This window comes from Chrysemys picta, chromosome 6 (genome assembly GCF_011386835.1).
Source record: "Chrysemys picta bellii isolate R12L10 chromosome 6, ASM1138683v2, whole genome shotgun sequence".
NCBI lineage: Eukaryota > Metazoa > Chordata > Testudines > Emydidae > Chrysemys > Chrysemys picta.
In genome coordinates this window covers 90,346,467-90,362,728 of record NC_088796.1, presented here as the reverse complement: position 1 = coordinate 90,362,728, position 16,262 = coordinate 90,346,467, and the positions used below count along the sequence as shown (strand labels likewise).

Here is a 16,262-nt window from a genome sequence, read left to right as displayed (position 1 = left end):
CAACCGGAAAGCAGATGGCTGCATCCCAGGAATACTAGCCTCGCTGTCGGAGGGGGCCCAAGCTTGACCCCAGCCCTTAGCACTGTGTGATACTTCCCAAGATACCCAGGGTTGTGAGGCCCTTCGCTACCTACCTGCCTTTAGCATGAGGGAGTTTTGTCTGCGCCTGCTGTGGATCAGCTCCCTGACTCCACCAACCTCTGGCAAACACAAGCACTGCCTTCAGCATCTCGGCAGGCCTCACTCTCTCTGTCTAGGTTAGCAATAAGCATACTCCACCCCCCAGTCCTCCAAGTGTCCCTCTGGAGCGCTCAGCCCCTGTTCCACTCAACACTCAGACCCTCTGCTCCCAAAGAACCCAGCTTACAAGAAAACTCAGGATCAGCACTCTGCTTAACACACAGCCCTTAGATTATTTATAGTGAAAACAAGAATAAGTTTATTATCAAAGTAGAGAGATTCAAATGATTAAAAGTAAGATTATTGGAAACAAATGGTTACATATAAAACAGAAACATACACAGTTTCTAGAGTATGAATTTAATTCAGAGGACATTCCCGTATCTCCTACAGGATAGCTTACCCCAAGTCTTTTTCCCCAGTGTTTTCAACCAGGATAGCTGAGACCCCTTTTTCACAAGATCAAGCCTGCAGGCAGCTTGTCTTCACAAGTATGCCAGTCTCTCTCTCTGCACCCCCAGATGTACAGCGGACCAGACCTTTGACCTTCACCTGAAAACAGGATTATCTCTCCCTCCCCCCTTACCTCTTCCTGTTAATCTCCCTTCTGAAAAATCTACAAACTCTTCATTAGCATTTGACTCACTATGCTAATAAACCTCTGTTGTAAGACACTCAATAAACAATGGTCCACCAGGGAGACAAGAGTCTCACACTTCCCATCTGGAGAAGTTTATCTCATAACACAGTAGTTTTTAGTGACTTGCCTTTAGCTACAAGACCGAGAACATAATTTTCAGCATGAATACATAACTCCTCATATACTTCCTGTACATACATCTCCCAGTGATTATGACGACCAGTGTGACACATGCTTTTAGTGAAGACGTGACATGACTCCTTTTTGGTGTTCCCCTTTGTACCCCTCTGTGAGCTGGCATCAAGAGATCCTTGAGTCACACACAGCCCCAAGGCAGAGCTCCCCTTCCCCCATGCTAGACACAGCCAGGCTGAAGGCCTGGGGTTAGCAGGAGGCTGTATCCAGCAGGTGTGCCAGTCCTCCCAGGGTGTAGCCTTCTCCCCTCTTGACCTTTGCCTCTTCAGCACAGCCCCATTTGCTTTCCCTTTGCAGTAGGGGGATCAGGATGGAAAAGGAGCCAGGTCCCAGTAGTTGAAACTGACTGCTGCAAGGGATTCCTCAACTGCCCCATAGGGATTACCTCTCCCTACTCCTGTTGGTACTGGGCTCCACTCTCCCCTGCATATCAGTGCTTGAGTTATGGGGGGGAGGGGAGGGGAGTAAATGGGCCCTTAAGGATGCAGATGATCCTGAAGGCAGGATGGGGTGAGGTGCCAACATATATCTTGGGTGGCTCCTGTGCTGACATGCTCTGCACTGCCAAGCCAAGCCCAGTTGCGGCAAACTGTCTTCTCCCTTCTGCCCTGCCTCCTTCCTTACCTGTTAACCTCCACCTTCTGCCCATCTACTCGCCTACCTATAACTCTCCCCGCCTGCCCCCACTGCTTAACCCTCTTCCCCTGCCTCTCCTACCCTACCCCTAACGCCATCTCCCGTTACCCGACCTTCTCCCCCACTCAGTAAGTCCCCTTCTGCCTGCCACTATCCCTTACATCCCTAATTGCCTTTTGCCCCATCCCCACCTACTGCCTCTGCCTTTAACCTGCCTTTCCCTGATTTCTGCACCCAACCAACATTCCCTAGCTCCCCTGCTCATCTGCATCTACACTAAACCGTGCCATCCCCATCTCTGCCCCCTCTCTTCCACTGATTCCCCCCAACCCACAGACCCCACCTTCCCCCAGGACTGGGCTTTTACCCCCTAATTCAGTGTGGAGAGACCAGTTGCTTTGGTATTTTATAAGTGTGAATGAATGGAGCATTTTTTTGAAGTGTGACGTGTATGATGCTGATCCTGGGAAAGGAATAAAAGAAAGAACAGGAGATATGATCCTTCCTACTTGAACTTGGGATTCACATTTACTGGTTCTGATGAAAATCCTCAACCACAGCGTGTTGTTTGTGCTCAAGTTCTTGCTCAGGACAGTATGAAACCAAGCAAACTAAAACGTCACTTCAGACATGCCCTCAAAGAAAAACCATGAGATTTTTTTTCCTAATGAAAGCTCTTTCAACCAAAAGGACAGATGAAGAATGCAGTGCTACCCTCCCAAAGCACTTGTAGCATCCTATGCTGTCTCATAGCAAGAAGTGAAGAATCTCATACAATCACTGAAAGTCTTCTGTTGCCATCAGCAATTGAAATGGCATCAATAGCAGGTGGAAGGAAAGTTGCTGACCAGCAAAGTCTTACCCCACTATCTGACAACACGGATAGCTGAAGAACTGCAGATATGGCAGGAGACATCGAGGGGCAACCAATTGAAGCAGTAAGGCAAAATCCTTTTTTCATACTACAAATTGATGAGAGTACTGACTGTGCCAATGCAGTACAAAAGAGGGTTTCTGTTTGATATACAAGCTCATCTGAGATCAAAGGGGACTTTATTTTGCTATTCTGTCCCAATAAGAACTACTGCTGAGAAACTATTCAAAAATTTAGACCAATACATGACAGATAAAAAACATCAAATGGAATTGTAGTGTTGAGATGTGTACAGATGGGGCAAAAGCCATGGCTGGATGCAGTAGTGAACTTATTGCTCAGTTGAACGCTGTTGGACCATGCTGTATATGGTGCCATTGTTGTATGCACAAGGAGGCGCTAGCCACAAAAGTGATACCAAGAGAATCTGCCAACTCCTTGAGAAGTGCTGTTCTGGTTTTGATCAACTCTGAATCACCACTTCACCATCACTTCCTTGAGCAGCACTTCCAGGTTTTACTGGATTATTTGGACAACATATTTAACAAACTCAATGAAATTAACCCTTCTTTGCAAGATAAGAACTATAATGAACATTTGAATTATGCACAAAAAAGTACATAGCTACTGCAAAGAGCAAATTTTTTTGGCAAAGCTATGCGCTGCAAAACAATGTAGTTATGTTCCTGACACTGTCTTCTGCCATTATGGACTGTGAAATCTTGGTCCTAGAAGTTAAAGATATAATTCTGGAACATTTGTATCAGTTTTGCACACAATTCAGAAATACTTTCCCAAAAGAGAGGCAAATGAATTGCAGGATATCATAGAAATGTAGGGGTGGAACGGACCTCAAGAGGTCCTCAGGTCCAGCCCCCCACGCTGAGGCAGGACCAAACCTGCACCATCCCTGACAAGTATTCATCCAACCTGTTCTTAAAAAACCTCCAGTGATGGGGATTCCATTCCCTCCTTTGGAAGCCTATTTACTCCCTACTGTTTATCTACCCTTATAGTTTGAAGGTTTTTCCTAATATATAACCAAAATCTTCCTTGCTCCAGATTAAGCCCATTACTTCTTGTTCTACCAATCTTCAGTGGACGTGGAGAACAACTGATCATAGTCCTCTTTATAACAGCCCTTTTATTTTAAGGCTTATGTCCCTCCTCAGTTTTCTTTTCTCAAGACTAAATATGCCCATTTTTTAACCTCTCCTCACAGGTCAGATTTTCTAAAATGCATATCATTTTTGTTGCTCTCCTTCTGGTAGCTACGCCCCTCACAGAGGTGGTTTTTTTAGAGCACTGGGTTTTTTTAGAACGCTGCGCCGCGACCACACAAGTCACGTTAAAGCACTGCCAAGGCAGCACTTTAGCATTGCCAGTGTAGACTAGCCCTAGGTCTCTGGAAGGCTTTTTCACTTGTATAAAGTTACTCAGGGATCCCCTCCCCTCCTCACTCCCCCGCCTGCCGCTAGCTCCCAGGCTACCCGCCCCTTGCAGGTGGTTGTGGGAGCCTCAAGGAGGGGAAGAGGTGGGGGGAGGGGCACCATGGCCTAGGTGTAGGGTGGCTGCACTAGGGGCTATCTGACCATGCTGTTGACTCATTCAGTTTGTGATCCACTATAACTCCCTAGATCAGTGGTTCTCAAACTTTTGTACTGGTGACCCCTTTCACACAGCAAGCCTCTGAGTGCAACCCCCCTTATAAATTAAAAACACTTTTTAATATATTTAACATCATTATAAATGCTGGAGAAAAAGCAGGGTTTGGGGTGAAGGCTGACAGTTCAGGACCCCCCCATGTAATAACCTCGCGAAGCCCTGAGGGGTCCCGACCCCCAGTTTGAGAACCCCTGTCCTAGATCCTTTTCAGCAGTACTACCACTTAACCAGTTATTCCCCGTTTTGTAGTTGTGCATTTGATTTTTCCTTCCTAAGTGTAGCACTTTGCACGTACCTTTATTGAAAGGTATCTTACTGATTTCAGAACAATTCTCCAATTAGTTGGGGTCATTTTGAATTCTAACCCTGGTTCAAAGCCTGCTTCAAAAGCCATTTTCAGAGCACTTAATAGCAAAGGCCAAGATTACCATGAATATAAAGGAGAAATTGTCTGACATTGCTGTTAACTCTGTTTTGAGAGATGATTTTAAAGTCATGCCTCTTGATCAGTTCCAGCTCTTAATTCAAAAACAATTCTATGAACTGTCTTAAACAGCCATCCGAAGAAGTGGGCTGTAGTCCACGAAAGCTTTAATAAATTTGTTAGTCTCTAAGGTGCCACAAGTACTCCTGTTCTTTTTGCAGATACAGACTAACACGGCTGCTACTCTGAAACCTATCAAAATACTTGTTCACTTTGCATATCTGAGCGAAGTGAGTTTTTCTTTGCCTATTTGCATCAAAAGTAAGTATAAAAGCTGCTTGAACACAGAGATTGATCTGCGGTTGAAACTCTCAGAAATCAGACCAAGACTGCACAAACTGTGCGCTAGCAAACAGGCTAATCCTACTCACTGAGACAAAGGTGGGTCATCAAGTATTCTTTTATGTTCAAGGTTATTCAGCAGCAGAGTAGTCATATTGTGCTATATATGTTGCTTTCTATCTTAAACAATACGTTATTAGCCAAGATAAAATCCTCCTGCACTATGGAAAAATACTGTTTCTTAGAAAGAAGGGGCTCCACACTGGACTTGAATCTCTTAAGGGGGGGCTAAGCAAAAAAAGTTTGGGAACCTCTCTCCTAATGGAATAGACCTCAAGTCTCGGTAGCACATTTTTGCTAAATTTTAACACTCCTCTCTATCAAGCCTCGTCTGTTTGGACAGGCTTTGGGAAGTGATGTCATTATGGTTCTCTTCATAAGCAATTAAAAGCCTAGATATTTTGATATACTACTGATCTATTTTGGCAAAAACATAACATTTAAGATGTATAATTTGACTTCTCTTCATATGGGAGTGAGGTCTTGGAAACAGTAATAGTAGATTGTCTGATTACGGTAGTCATCCCATCAGCACCCTGGGAAAGGATTTAGGGTGAGGACAAAAAGATCACTTCTTCCTTATGGAAGATTGTAAAGGAAGGATCAGCTACAAGAGCTTGAAGCTGACTGACCCCTCTCCAGAAAATGGAGATAAGAAATGTGAACTTCTTAGAGAGATTGAAAAGAGAGCGGACTCCCAGAGGTTCAAAAAAGGGGGCTTTATCAGTCCTGCGAGAATTAAATATAGTTTGGAGGAACGTGTGTGGTGTTTTACTCAGTGGAAAGGTGTTCACGTCTTTCATAAAACTTTTTTCTAAAGTAGAACTAAAACACATTAGTTACTTCTACATAGTAAGCAGGAAGGATCTTAAGATAATACCATTCAATTTCCCATAACGGTATTAAGTGTTTTTTGACTGAAGACACTGGAACGGTGGTTGGAGAGGGTGGGTTTTTTTTGTTTTTTGTCCACAACAAAAATACCTTCACTACTACAAGTACAGTAACCCCTCGCTTAACGTTGTAGTTATGTTCCTGAAAAATGCGACTTTAAGCAAAACGATGTTATGCAAATTCAATTTCCCCATAAGAATTAATTTAAATACGGGGGAGTTAGGTTCCAGGGGAAAAAAATTCACCAGACATAAGACTATAGTTTTTTCACCCCCCTGAGCCAGCAAGTTAGAGAATATAAAATGTAAGTGTAGATAAGCTCTTAAATTGTCACAGCTCGTGACAATTCTAGAAACATGGGGAAGGATGCTTGCTATTAAAGGGAATTGGGGAAAATGCACACAAAACATCGGTTCTCCACTCCAGAAAAACATCTGCTATTCACTGACTATCTATTCCTGCTCTGAAGAACTTTTTGCATCTGGCCGAAAAGAAATCTCTCTCTGAATGCCCTCATTTTTAAAAATCCAGCCTGCCACTGTTTTAGAAATCACTTGTCTTGGTCCTGGAGGATTTGACTGATCTGATCTGCTAGAACAGTGGTCCCCAAATTTTTTCTCTCACACCCCCTCCTTATCCCTATCTGCCCTCCCCCTTGGAGCTGGGAGCAGGGCCACAGCTCCGGGAGGTGGGGGTGCACACAGGGGTAAGAAGGCCAAGGCTGGGGCCACAGCTAGGGGCAGGAGTGGACCCTTGGCCAGGGGTCAAGGCCTACCTACAGCCATGTGCGGAGTCCCGGGCCGGCAGCTGGGCCCAGGGCCAGGAGCAGAGCTGGGCGGCGCTCCCTCCCTGCCCCCTGTGGGGTTTGGTCCAGACCCCAGCCGCACCTTCCCGAACATTACTCCATGCCCCTCTCCCCCAGGGGCTGTGCCCTACAGATTGAAGGCCTCTATGCTAAAATATTGGGGTGATCTGAGATGATCACTGAAAGAGGCTTGAAGTGCAAAGAATATTCCCATCTAAATAATGTTCCTATGATTCCATCACTTGAGGCAAGTGAGCACCTTTTTAGATATTGTTAACAAGAATAATGTCTTCCATATTTAGAACATAATGATGAGCTACCTAGTGTTACAGAGGTTTCATCCTCAATCAAGCATAAGGAGTACCATAAATGGCTGAAGCCTCAAGACCCAACTGACCAAGGTAAGAGATCATTTCCTGATCAGAGTTCTCAGACAGTAGAATCACAGAATATCAGGGTTGGAAGGGGCCTCAGGATGTTATCTAGTCCAACCCCCTGCTCAAAGCAGGACCAATCCCCAGACAGATTTTTGCCCCAGATCCCTAAATGGCCCCCTCAAGGATTGAACTCACAACCCTGGTTTTAGCAGGCCAATGCTCAAATCACTGAGCTATCACTCCCCGCTCATGGTTCTACATATATTTAGGTACCTATGTTCTATTAGGAATACTTTCCCTTGTGCCAAATCCAACATAAATACGCAATCCTTTTCCACACTATGGTGCTCCCAACCCCTCTTCAGGGATCCTTCTCATGAGACAGTATGAAGGGCATAAATGCATTCTCTTCTGGGGCTGGGAACAACAGAAGAATAATATGAGGGGGAAAGGGTTTCTATTAGAAATGCTTTTTGATTCCTCAAAAGAGTCAGAGGCTGTTTTGGATCTCAAAGTTAAATTCCTTGATCAGAAAGCTCAAGTTTCAGATTGCTGCCCTGGACTTGAATGTTCTCAAAATCAGACATTGGTATGGCAGCCGACTTAAGGTGGCAGAACATACATGTCTACCCTATACCTGGATAACTTGTTAGTTTAGGCTTCATCTCAACGACCTCTAACAGAGTCCACGCAGAGGATCTGCCATCTGTTTCACACTGCCATCTGCATTACCCTGACTCAGATTGCCTTTGCACAATGTTCAAAACTATTCAGTATCTGAGTGAAGAGCTTATTTCCATCAAAAGTAAGTATAGAAGCTGATGTCTTTTTTTGGGATAAAAAAATATTTCTAATAGAAACCTTTCCCTCCTTCATCTTCTTCGTTTATTATTCCTAGCTCCAGAAGGGAATGTATTTATGCCCTTTAAACTGTTGCATTAGAAGGGTCCCTGAATAGAGATTAGGAGGCAGCATAGTGTGGAAAAGGACTGCATATCTATGTTGGATACTTCAAATTGCCATGGATATGATCTAGTGTTAGTAGAATATTTTTATATTTCTAAAGGTCAGCACAGTAGCCAATAGGAGCACCACATTTAAAATCTGCTTCAGGGAGACAATATTAGCAGATCTAAAATATAGCCCATTTCCCTTCTTATTCATTTGCAAAGTCAGTAGATTCCTTTATATATGAACACACTTTCCATTAAAATTAGCAGCATCTGAAAACTTCTGAACAACAGCACTGTAACAATCCATCTTGTGACAGAAATGTTATGGCAACAGATTTAAATTTCAAACATCCAAGGAGCTATGAGCAGAAAGCATTTAAAACTTTAAGAAAAATACCATGGCAATCTCCTTTTAAACTGTTGTATAATGTATATCAAGCAGGCTGACAGCAAGTTTGTAACCATCATCATTAGAATTGTTTTATTTACTAAAAGTATATTATAAATGTAAGGAACTTGATCCTGGTGGTCACTCTTATTTATTCCTTCCTAAAATGTTTTGAAGTTTTATTTTATTTTTACAGCAAACAACAATGTATCAATGCAAGAACAGAAACTGCCATTTAAAAACTGCTCATTTTTGATCCAACCAAACTGAATCTACTCATTTTGGTCAAGATTTTCTAAAAAATAAGTGATTTTGGATGCTCTACCCAAGATACCTTAAATAGGCCTGATTTTCATATAGTGCACAGCAAGCAACTTCTTAATGTCAAACTCTGTTAAGGAGTCACACCTGGGCAGCCAAAAATTAAGACACTCAAAAATACTATCACTTTTGAAAAGTAGGTTTGTTTATTTTAAAGGTTTATTTTAAACTCACATTTCTAAGCTCTCAAAATATTTTTTAGCATAATGACATACTATTTCTGCCATACAACATAGCAGTGTTTACAACTGGAAATACACATGAGCAGTTATGAGTGATGAGCTCAAATGCATGTGTGCAAAAGGGCCGTTACAACCTTAACTTTCACATTTCCTGTCTTAGGTACTTCGTGCAACTGTAACAGTCCATTAACTTAGTTTTTTTACATTTAGTTTCCAGTGTGTGTATATATGTAGGGCATTTTGTTTCAAAAGAAAAGTTCCCAATTCTCTAACACATACCAGTCAAAGACTAACAGGCATTGATCATCATCATTAGTAAACTCTGCACTAAGAAGCACCAAACAGCCAAAGTTCAATGCATCTTATTACTGGAGACCTTATGCACATTGCCTTGTCTCGCATTCATATAACTATGAGTGCAGCTCAAGAAAAACACCTCCTGCCACTTGACCAGTGCTCTTCTCTCTTTAAATCCTCCCTTTTCTGTAGTTTTATCAGAGACCTTAAATCTGCATTAAGTAGCTTAAATCACTCTAAATCTTTAGAGCAGCTTAAACAGATTAAACCTATAAGGTCTTAGACCCCAATTCTGCAATGAGCTCCACCCCTGTACCAACACAGAGTACTGAAGCCAAAGGAGTCTGGCTCAGAGATCCACCTCTGCAGAGCTTGTTGCAGGATTGGAGCCTCAGTCGTAAAAAGTTTAAACTGATCTAAAGTCTTAGGTTTAAACTGGAAAAAAATACCAGGAGATACCATGTAAGTGGTCAAAAAGGTGGCAGGAGAGCCAAGTGACGTAGCTGGGCAAGAGATGATATAATACAAGTTGGATTTCGTTAAGCTTTTCTTAGTTCAGGATTCTGATCACTAAGTAGTCATAAATATCCTAAATATTCATAACTGTACAACCACCAGACAAGTTTTCCCTAACCCATTATTTGTTTTGGGATACATCATTGAGACTTAAAATCAATCCAAGATTAAGAAAATCAGTTTCCTAATTTTTAAAAGTTATGAATGTTTAGGAAAACAAATTTTGAAAGGTCACACTCAACTTACCATGCATCCATGCACCACTCCTTTACCAAAAACATACCCATACAAACAACTCTTATATCTTTAGTACATCCAAAACATTTTTGCCAGCCAAGCAGAGGCATTAGTGCTCATTGTCTGCTATGACCAAGCAAAATCTCAAGCTTCAAACATTAGCAATTTTTCTTGTATTCTTCTGTAAAAATGTACAGTTAGATTTGTTTAAAGAAGAGTCATTAGTATTTTTCCATCTGCAGTGACCCAGAGCACATCTAAAGGGATTTGGCTCAAGCGTTGGGGAAAGGCCTCAAACAGGTGACGTTTCCATTGCACACAGTGAACGTTCCAAACGTGTGAACACACGGAGCTTATTTTACATATCCTGGGGCCCAGCGGTAACAGGCAGAGTTTGGCCGAGCACTGACCAGGGGGCAGAGAATGAGCTGTGCGTATCGAAAAGGCCAAACGCTAGAAAAAAAGTCACTGTTTTCAAGAGAGGGCACCTAGAGGCAGCAGGAGGGCCAGCGAAGGCCGAACCTCAGGGCGCGTACCGACGGGATCCCCACGCGGATGCGGGATGGTTAGTTACCAAGACGCCCACGTTAGCACCGGCAGGATTTAGCTGCGGAGCGAACAAAGCCCTACAAGTCTCAAGCAAGGGCGGCGGACCGGCCCTGGAGGGGAACAGACTCGACGTGACCCAGCAGGGCTCTCCCGGCTGCAGTTACCCCCAGCGCTTGGAGCAGCTAGAGACCGCAGCCCCCACCCGAGAGGCAGCCGCAGAGCGGCGCCCGAGCCCGGCACTCCCTCGGGCCTGGCGAGAGAGCAGCGGCGAGTGCCGCGGGCGCAAACGGCTTCTTCGCCAGTAACACCCCCCCCCCCCCAAACAGGCCCCACTCCGGCAGGGGCAGAGTCCCCCCGAGCCCGTCCCTCCTCCTCGGGGAGGCCGCAGCTTGCGAGCGGGCGGCGGGATACTCATCTGCGCGGGGGAATCGGCGCCAGGGGGAGGGGCGGGGACGCGATAGAGCAACTTGAGCCCCGGGGGCCCGCGGAGGCAGGCGGATGGACATACTGTGTGGCCGCAGCACTCACTCCTTCTCCGGGGCGGGGATGCTCCGGCTCTGTCCCCAGCAGCGGCGGGACTGTCAGTGTCACTATTGTCTGCTAACAGGCGGTTACAACGGGGCTCGAGGGACGGGCAGTTGCGGAGGAGCTCGCGCCGCGGTGGCGAAGGGAGGGGGCACGCTGGTCGCTCGCGGGTTTGTTTATTTACCTCGTTCGCTGGTTGGCTGGGTCGGCGGTACCAACGCGTGCGCAATAAAAACGACATGTGACGCACAGTTCCGAGCAGAGGGCAACCAGCCAGAGCGGGTACGGGCGCCAGGCTGGCTCAAAATTCCTAGTGAGCCGGCCGCGGGGACGAGAGGAGGGGAAAAGGCTGTCTCTGATGAAGCACCATTTCCCCACGTAGCCCTGTTAGCCTGTATCAGCAAAGTATCAGGGGGTAGCCGTGTTAGTCTGTATCTACAAAAAACAACAAGGAGTCTGGTGGCACCTTAAAGACTAACAGATTTATTTGGGCATAAGCTTTCATGGCTAAAAACTAGGGTTACCATTCGTCCAGATTTACCCGGACATGTCCTCCTTTTTGTGCTAAAAATAGCGTTGGGGGGAATTTGTAAAGCACTCAAAATGTCCGGGATTTCCCCCCTCCCCAGCAGAGCGAGCGGCTGGGAGGGCTGCAGGAAAGTCCCGGGCTGGACTCCGGAGCAGCTGTAGAGGAGCTCCGCCCTGCATTCTGAGCAAGTGTATCAGCACAAAGTGCAGCCCTCCCCTTTTGCAACTGGGAGCGGTTTCTGCCATGCAGCGTAGCAAAACGGGAGGGAGAGCACTTTGTGCTGATACAAGGGCAGCTCTCCCCTGCAGCCCGGTCCGGCAGCACTGTGCAGGGCCAGGGACCGGGTTTTGTTGTGCTGGGGAGCACAGCCACGTGTCGGGCTCGCACAGAGCCCAACACCCTGTTCTGAGCAGCAGGGTAAGGGGGCCAGGGGGCAGGAAGGTTCTGGAGGGGGCAGTCAAGAAACAGGGGGGGGGGGGTTTGGGGGGAGTGGAGAAAGTTTTGGGCAGTCAGGGTACAGGTAGGGGGTAGGGTCCTGGGGGGTAGTTGGGGGGGGGTCTTAGGAGGGGGCAGTTAGGGGACAAGGAACAGGGAGTCTTAGGTAGGGGGTGGGGTTCTGGAGGGCAGTTAGGAGCAGGGGTCCCAGGAGGGGGCAGTCAGGGGACAAGGAGTGGGGGAGTGGGGGGCTGGGAGTTCTGGGGGGGAGCTGTCAGGGGGCAGGAGTGGGGAGAGGGATCGGAGCAGTCAGGGGACAGGGAGCAGAGGGGTTCAGATGGGTTGGGAGTTCTGGGGGGGGGCTGTCAGGGGGTGGGGAGTGGTTGGATGGGGCGTGGGAGTCCCAGGGGTCTGTCTGGGGGTGGGGGGGTGGATAAGGGTTGGGGCAGTGAGGGGACAAGAGGCAGGGAGGCTTAGATAGGGGGTGGAGTCCTGGGGGGCAGTTAGGGGCAGGGGTCCCAGGAGGGGGCAGTCAGGGGACAAGGAACAGGGGGAGGGTTGGGGGTTCTGGGGGGGCGGGAAGTGGGAGGGGCGGGGCTAGGGCAGGGCTCCTCCCGTCCTCTTTTTTGCTTGCTGAAATATGGTAACCCTATAAAAACCTCACTTCTTTGGCTGCAATCAAAGAAGTGAGGTTTTTACCCACGAAAGCTTATGCTCAAATAAATCTGTTAGTCTTTAAGGTGCCACCAGACTCCTTGTTGTTTTTGTATCAGCAAAAAGAACAGGAGTACTTGTGGCACCTTAGAGACGAACACATTTATTTGGGCATAAGCTTTTGTGGGCTAAAACCCACTTCATCAGCAGGGAGGGCTCTATGTATTTTGCCGCCCCAAGCACGGCAGTCAGGTGGCTTTCAGTGACATGCTTGCAGGAGGTCTGCTGCTCCCACGCCTTTGGCATACCCACTGCCAAATTGCCGCCAAAGCCATGGGACTGGCAGACCTCCCGCAGGCATGCCACTGAAGGCTGCCTGACTGCTGCCCTCACAGCGACTGGCGAGCCGCCCCCCGCGGCTTGCTGCCCTAGGCACTCGCTTGGTGCCTGGAGCCACCCCTGTTCATCAGATGCAGTGGGTTTTAGCCCACGAAAGCTTATGCCCAAATGTGTTAGTCTCTAAGGTGCCACAATTACTCCTCGTTCTTTTCACTTCCCTACATGTACGGGAGTAGCCATATGCTGCCCTGCCAAGCCACATGCCATCTCCATGCTAAAGGATGATGCTGGCGGGGGGTGGGAAATGGAAGCCAGGCCGCGGCATAGGCATAGGCCCCGCCCCCTCCTGCTTCCCAGCCAGCTCTGCTGCCAGAGAGGGAGCTGGTGCTGGGCCACCACAGCCCGGCTTGATGGCGAGGGCCCGCTTTGCCGTGTCTGTCAGCGCCCTGCGCAGTAGCACCATCAGCATGACGGGGGTGCACTTTGCCTTCAACAGATGCAGGCTCAGGTCAGCTCTTGCAGAGTCCTGCATCACTATGGACAGCCTTGCTGTAAAACCAGGGATGGTTTCCTAGCTCGATCTTGGGTGTGGGGGCGAGGGGGAATCATCCCTAGGGTTGCCACTATGCAGCCCGCAGAGGGTGAGTAGGCAAGCGGCGGGGTGGGGCAAGCCAACAGCTGGCTGGCTGGCAGGGTAGTGAAGAGGGCAGTGGCAGGCTGGGGAGTGAGGGTGAGCCAGCGGCAGACAGGTGAGCTGGCGGCAAGGAGAGCAGCTGAGCCGATGGCAGACAGGCAGGTGAGCTGGCGGCAGCGGCGGGGAGGGGCTGAGGAGGCGAGCGGGCGGCAGGGGGTGAGGAGGCGAGCCAGGAGGGAGTGGGGGGATGCCGAGCCAAGCAGGTGGGCAGTGGCAGGGAGGCTTTATACTTGGGGGCGGGGGTGAGGAGGCGAGCGGCGAGTCGGTGGCTGACTTGTTGTACTGATCTTGTCTCTTATAAAAATTGGTCCTTTTTGCTGCTTTTCTCTGGGCTGGGGGTTGTCCCAGTGCTGCAAAGAGGGTGTTCCCAAAGGAAGGTACTTGCTTCTATCCCTCAAGGCCGGCAGTAGGTCTGCTGTTCTGTAGTCAGACCATTGGCTGGTCCACACTAACCCCCCACTTCGGACTAAGGTACGCAAATTCAGCTACGTTAATAACGTAGCTGAATTCGAAGTACCTTAGTCCGAACTTACCGCGGGTCCAGACGCAGGAGGGAGGCTCCCCCGTCGATGCCGCGTACTCCTCTCGCCGAGCTGGAGTACCGGCGTCGACGGCGAGCACTTCCAGGATCGATCCCAGAACATCGATTGCCTGCCGCTGGACCCGGAGGTAAGTGTAGACGTACCCCATTTGACAAGTTTGATTGTCCTTAGTCTGGCTCCCATCCCCTCTCCAAGGGTTGCAGCTGTCTGGAGGTGCCTGCCTTCCATGCCTTCCTCATTTACACCTCATTCATTCAACAGGGTAATTGATTACAAAGTGGGGGGGAAGATCTTATTCTACTTCTAGCAAAAAGACATTTTTCTTTTACCTTAATTATATTACCTTAGGGGGCCCGCTATAACATATTACCAAGGTTCAATACCGCTGTTTTGGCGGGGCGGCGCTGGGGAAGGAGAGTTTGTTTCCGCGGGGTGGGCGGCAGTGGAGGGGGGTTATTTCCGCAGGGCCAGGTGGCACTGTGTGTGTGTTTCGGGGGAGTTGGGCAGCACTGGGGGGGGGGTGTTTTGGAGGGCTAGGAGGTTTCGGCCCTCAGCTGTTTTCTTTGGAGTAATATGGCCCTTGCTGCTTTATGAGTTGTGCAGACCTGCACTACATCATCTTTTGGGAATGATGCATTGTCAAGTTTAGCACTTGGAAATAAATTTACCACTATCCTATCTCTAGTACAATTCTTTGCATCCAATATTTACTGAAATCCCAAATTTCTATATATAGCAGGCTTTTACCAGTCCTTATACTTATGTGACCTAAAGCATTTCAAACGGAGGTACATGTTGCTTGCTTAAAATGCCATTTGTTTATACAGCTCCTGCTCTTGATAAAAGTTTTTGTATTGCCTCTTACTCCCAAAGTGAAATTATCTCAGAACTCACAACTTATTTACATTTTCAATAAGGTGGTTTTTTTATACCACCTTTCACCTTTTTTAAATTATATTTTAACAACATTTTAGTACATTTTTGGACTAACTTTTTCTTGAATAATATTGGTTTTGTACCCACATTTCCTTCTGATCATGGGCACCACTGGAGATGCCTATGCCTCCCACAACAATTTCCTATATAATTGAAAATGTAACGATTTGTTTACCCTACACAATTACACCTTTACAGTTTTCAAACAGTTAACTGAACTGTTGGATCTTCTAATTGTGAAATACATTCAACATGGCTAGCATAAACTCACATCATTTCCTTTAATCATTGCAATATCTGTGCATGAGAGGTACCTGTCCCATAGATCCTAGCACAGCACCCCAGAGCTAAGGTTTGTGTTAACAATTCACTTGGATAGGTGATGTACTTCTATTTTTTTAAAAATGCAAACTGGCTATTACCATTTTTTGCTGTATTTAGAAAAGTTAAATGGCATTGCTATTGCATCAAAATATGTTTTGAAACAAAAAAATCTTGCGTGCCTCAATTACACCTTATAAAACAGAAACCTCACGAGCGTAAGATTACAGAAGCTTCACCAGCTCAAAACAAAAGCTTCACCAGCTCAAAACAAAGGAGTACAGGAAATGGCACATTGCATAGAGTGGGAACTAGGGTAGTATAAAAGCACTATGGGATTTTGCTGAGAGGACCAATTCTAACATTGCAACTGCAGTACTAGTATTTTAGTCTATATTAGGCCTGGATTAGTACAGGGTGACCCAATGCAGTGGTGAGCCTGGCTAGAAGTAAGAGCAGTTGTAATGATTTGGCAACAATTGGGCTTTGTTGCAAGCACTTGTTTGTAGTCTAGAGGTGTGCTACACATGCCAGCAATCCCAAGTTTTTATAATATAGACAAAGGTTAATATTCATGTAGAGCTAGCTGTGTTACTTAGCTGTTCTCAGCTGGGAGATTTTTAGGGTTCCATCTTGAAAGAGATCATTGTCATATTAAAGATTAGCATAGGAAGGAATTAGAATTCTTGAAATGTCTGGAAAGCCTGTGTAGTATTCACATTTCAAGATTAAATAACTTGTCCTTTAAGTTA

The 16,262-nt window shown here is 46.8% G+C and overlaps 1 protein-coding gene across 11 annotated transcripts in view; it reads right to left on the bottom strand.

The window, feature by feature from the left end:
- Nucleotides 1-11,618, bottom strand: part of GKAP1 (G kinase anchoring protein 1) — a 42,456-nt gene extending 30,838 nt beyond the window's left edge. For 5 of the 11 annotated variants that reach the window (XM_005296822.4, XM_024103358.2, XM_024103357.2 and 2 more), the window contains exon 1: nt 11,044-11,238. Coding sequence is in view for 1 of the 11 variants with exons in the window: in XM_024103359.3 (XP_023959127.2) it covers nt 11,245-11,301 (57 nt within the window). In the remaining 10 variants the exon portion in view is untranslated. Of the gene's footprint in view, nt 1-10,474; nt 10,954-11,043 lie in introns of those variants that run through there. The other 6 variants (XM_065599444.1, XM_024103359.3, XM_024103356.3 and 3 more) reach the window with 6 other exon arrangements.
- Nucleotides 11,619-16,262: the final 4,644 nt, after the last annotated feature.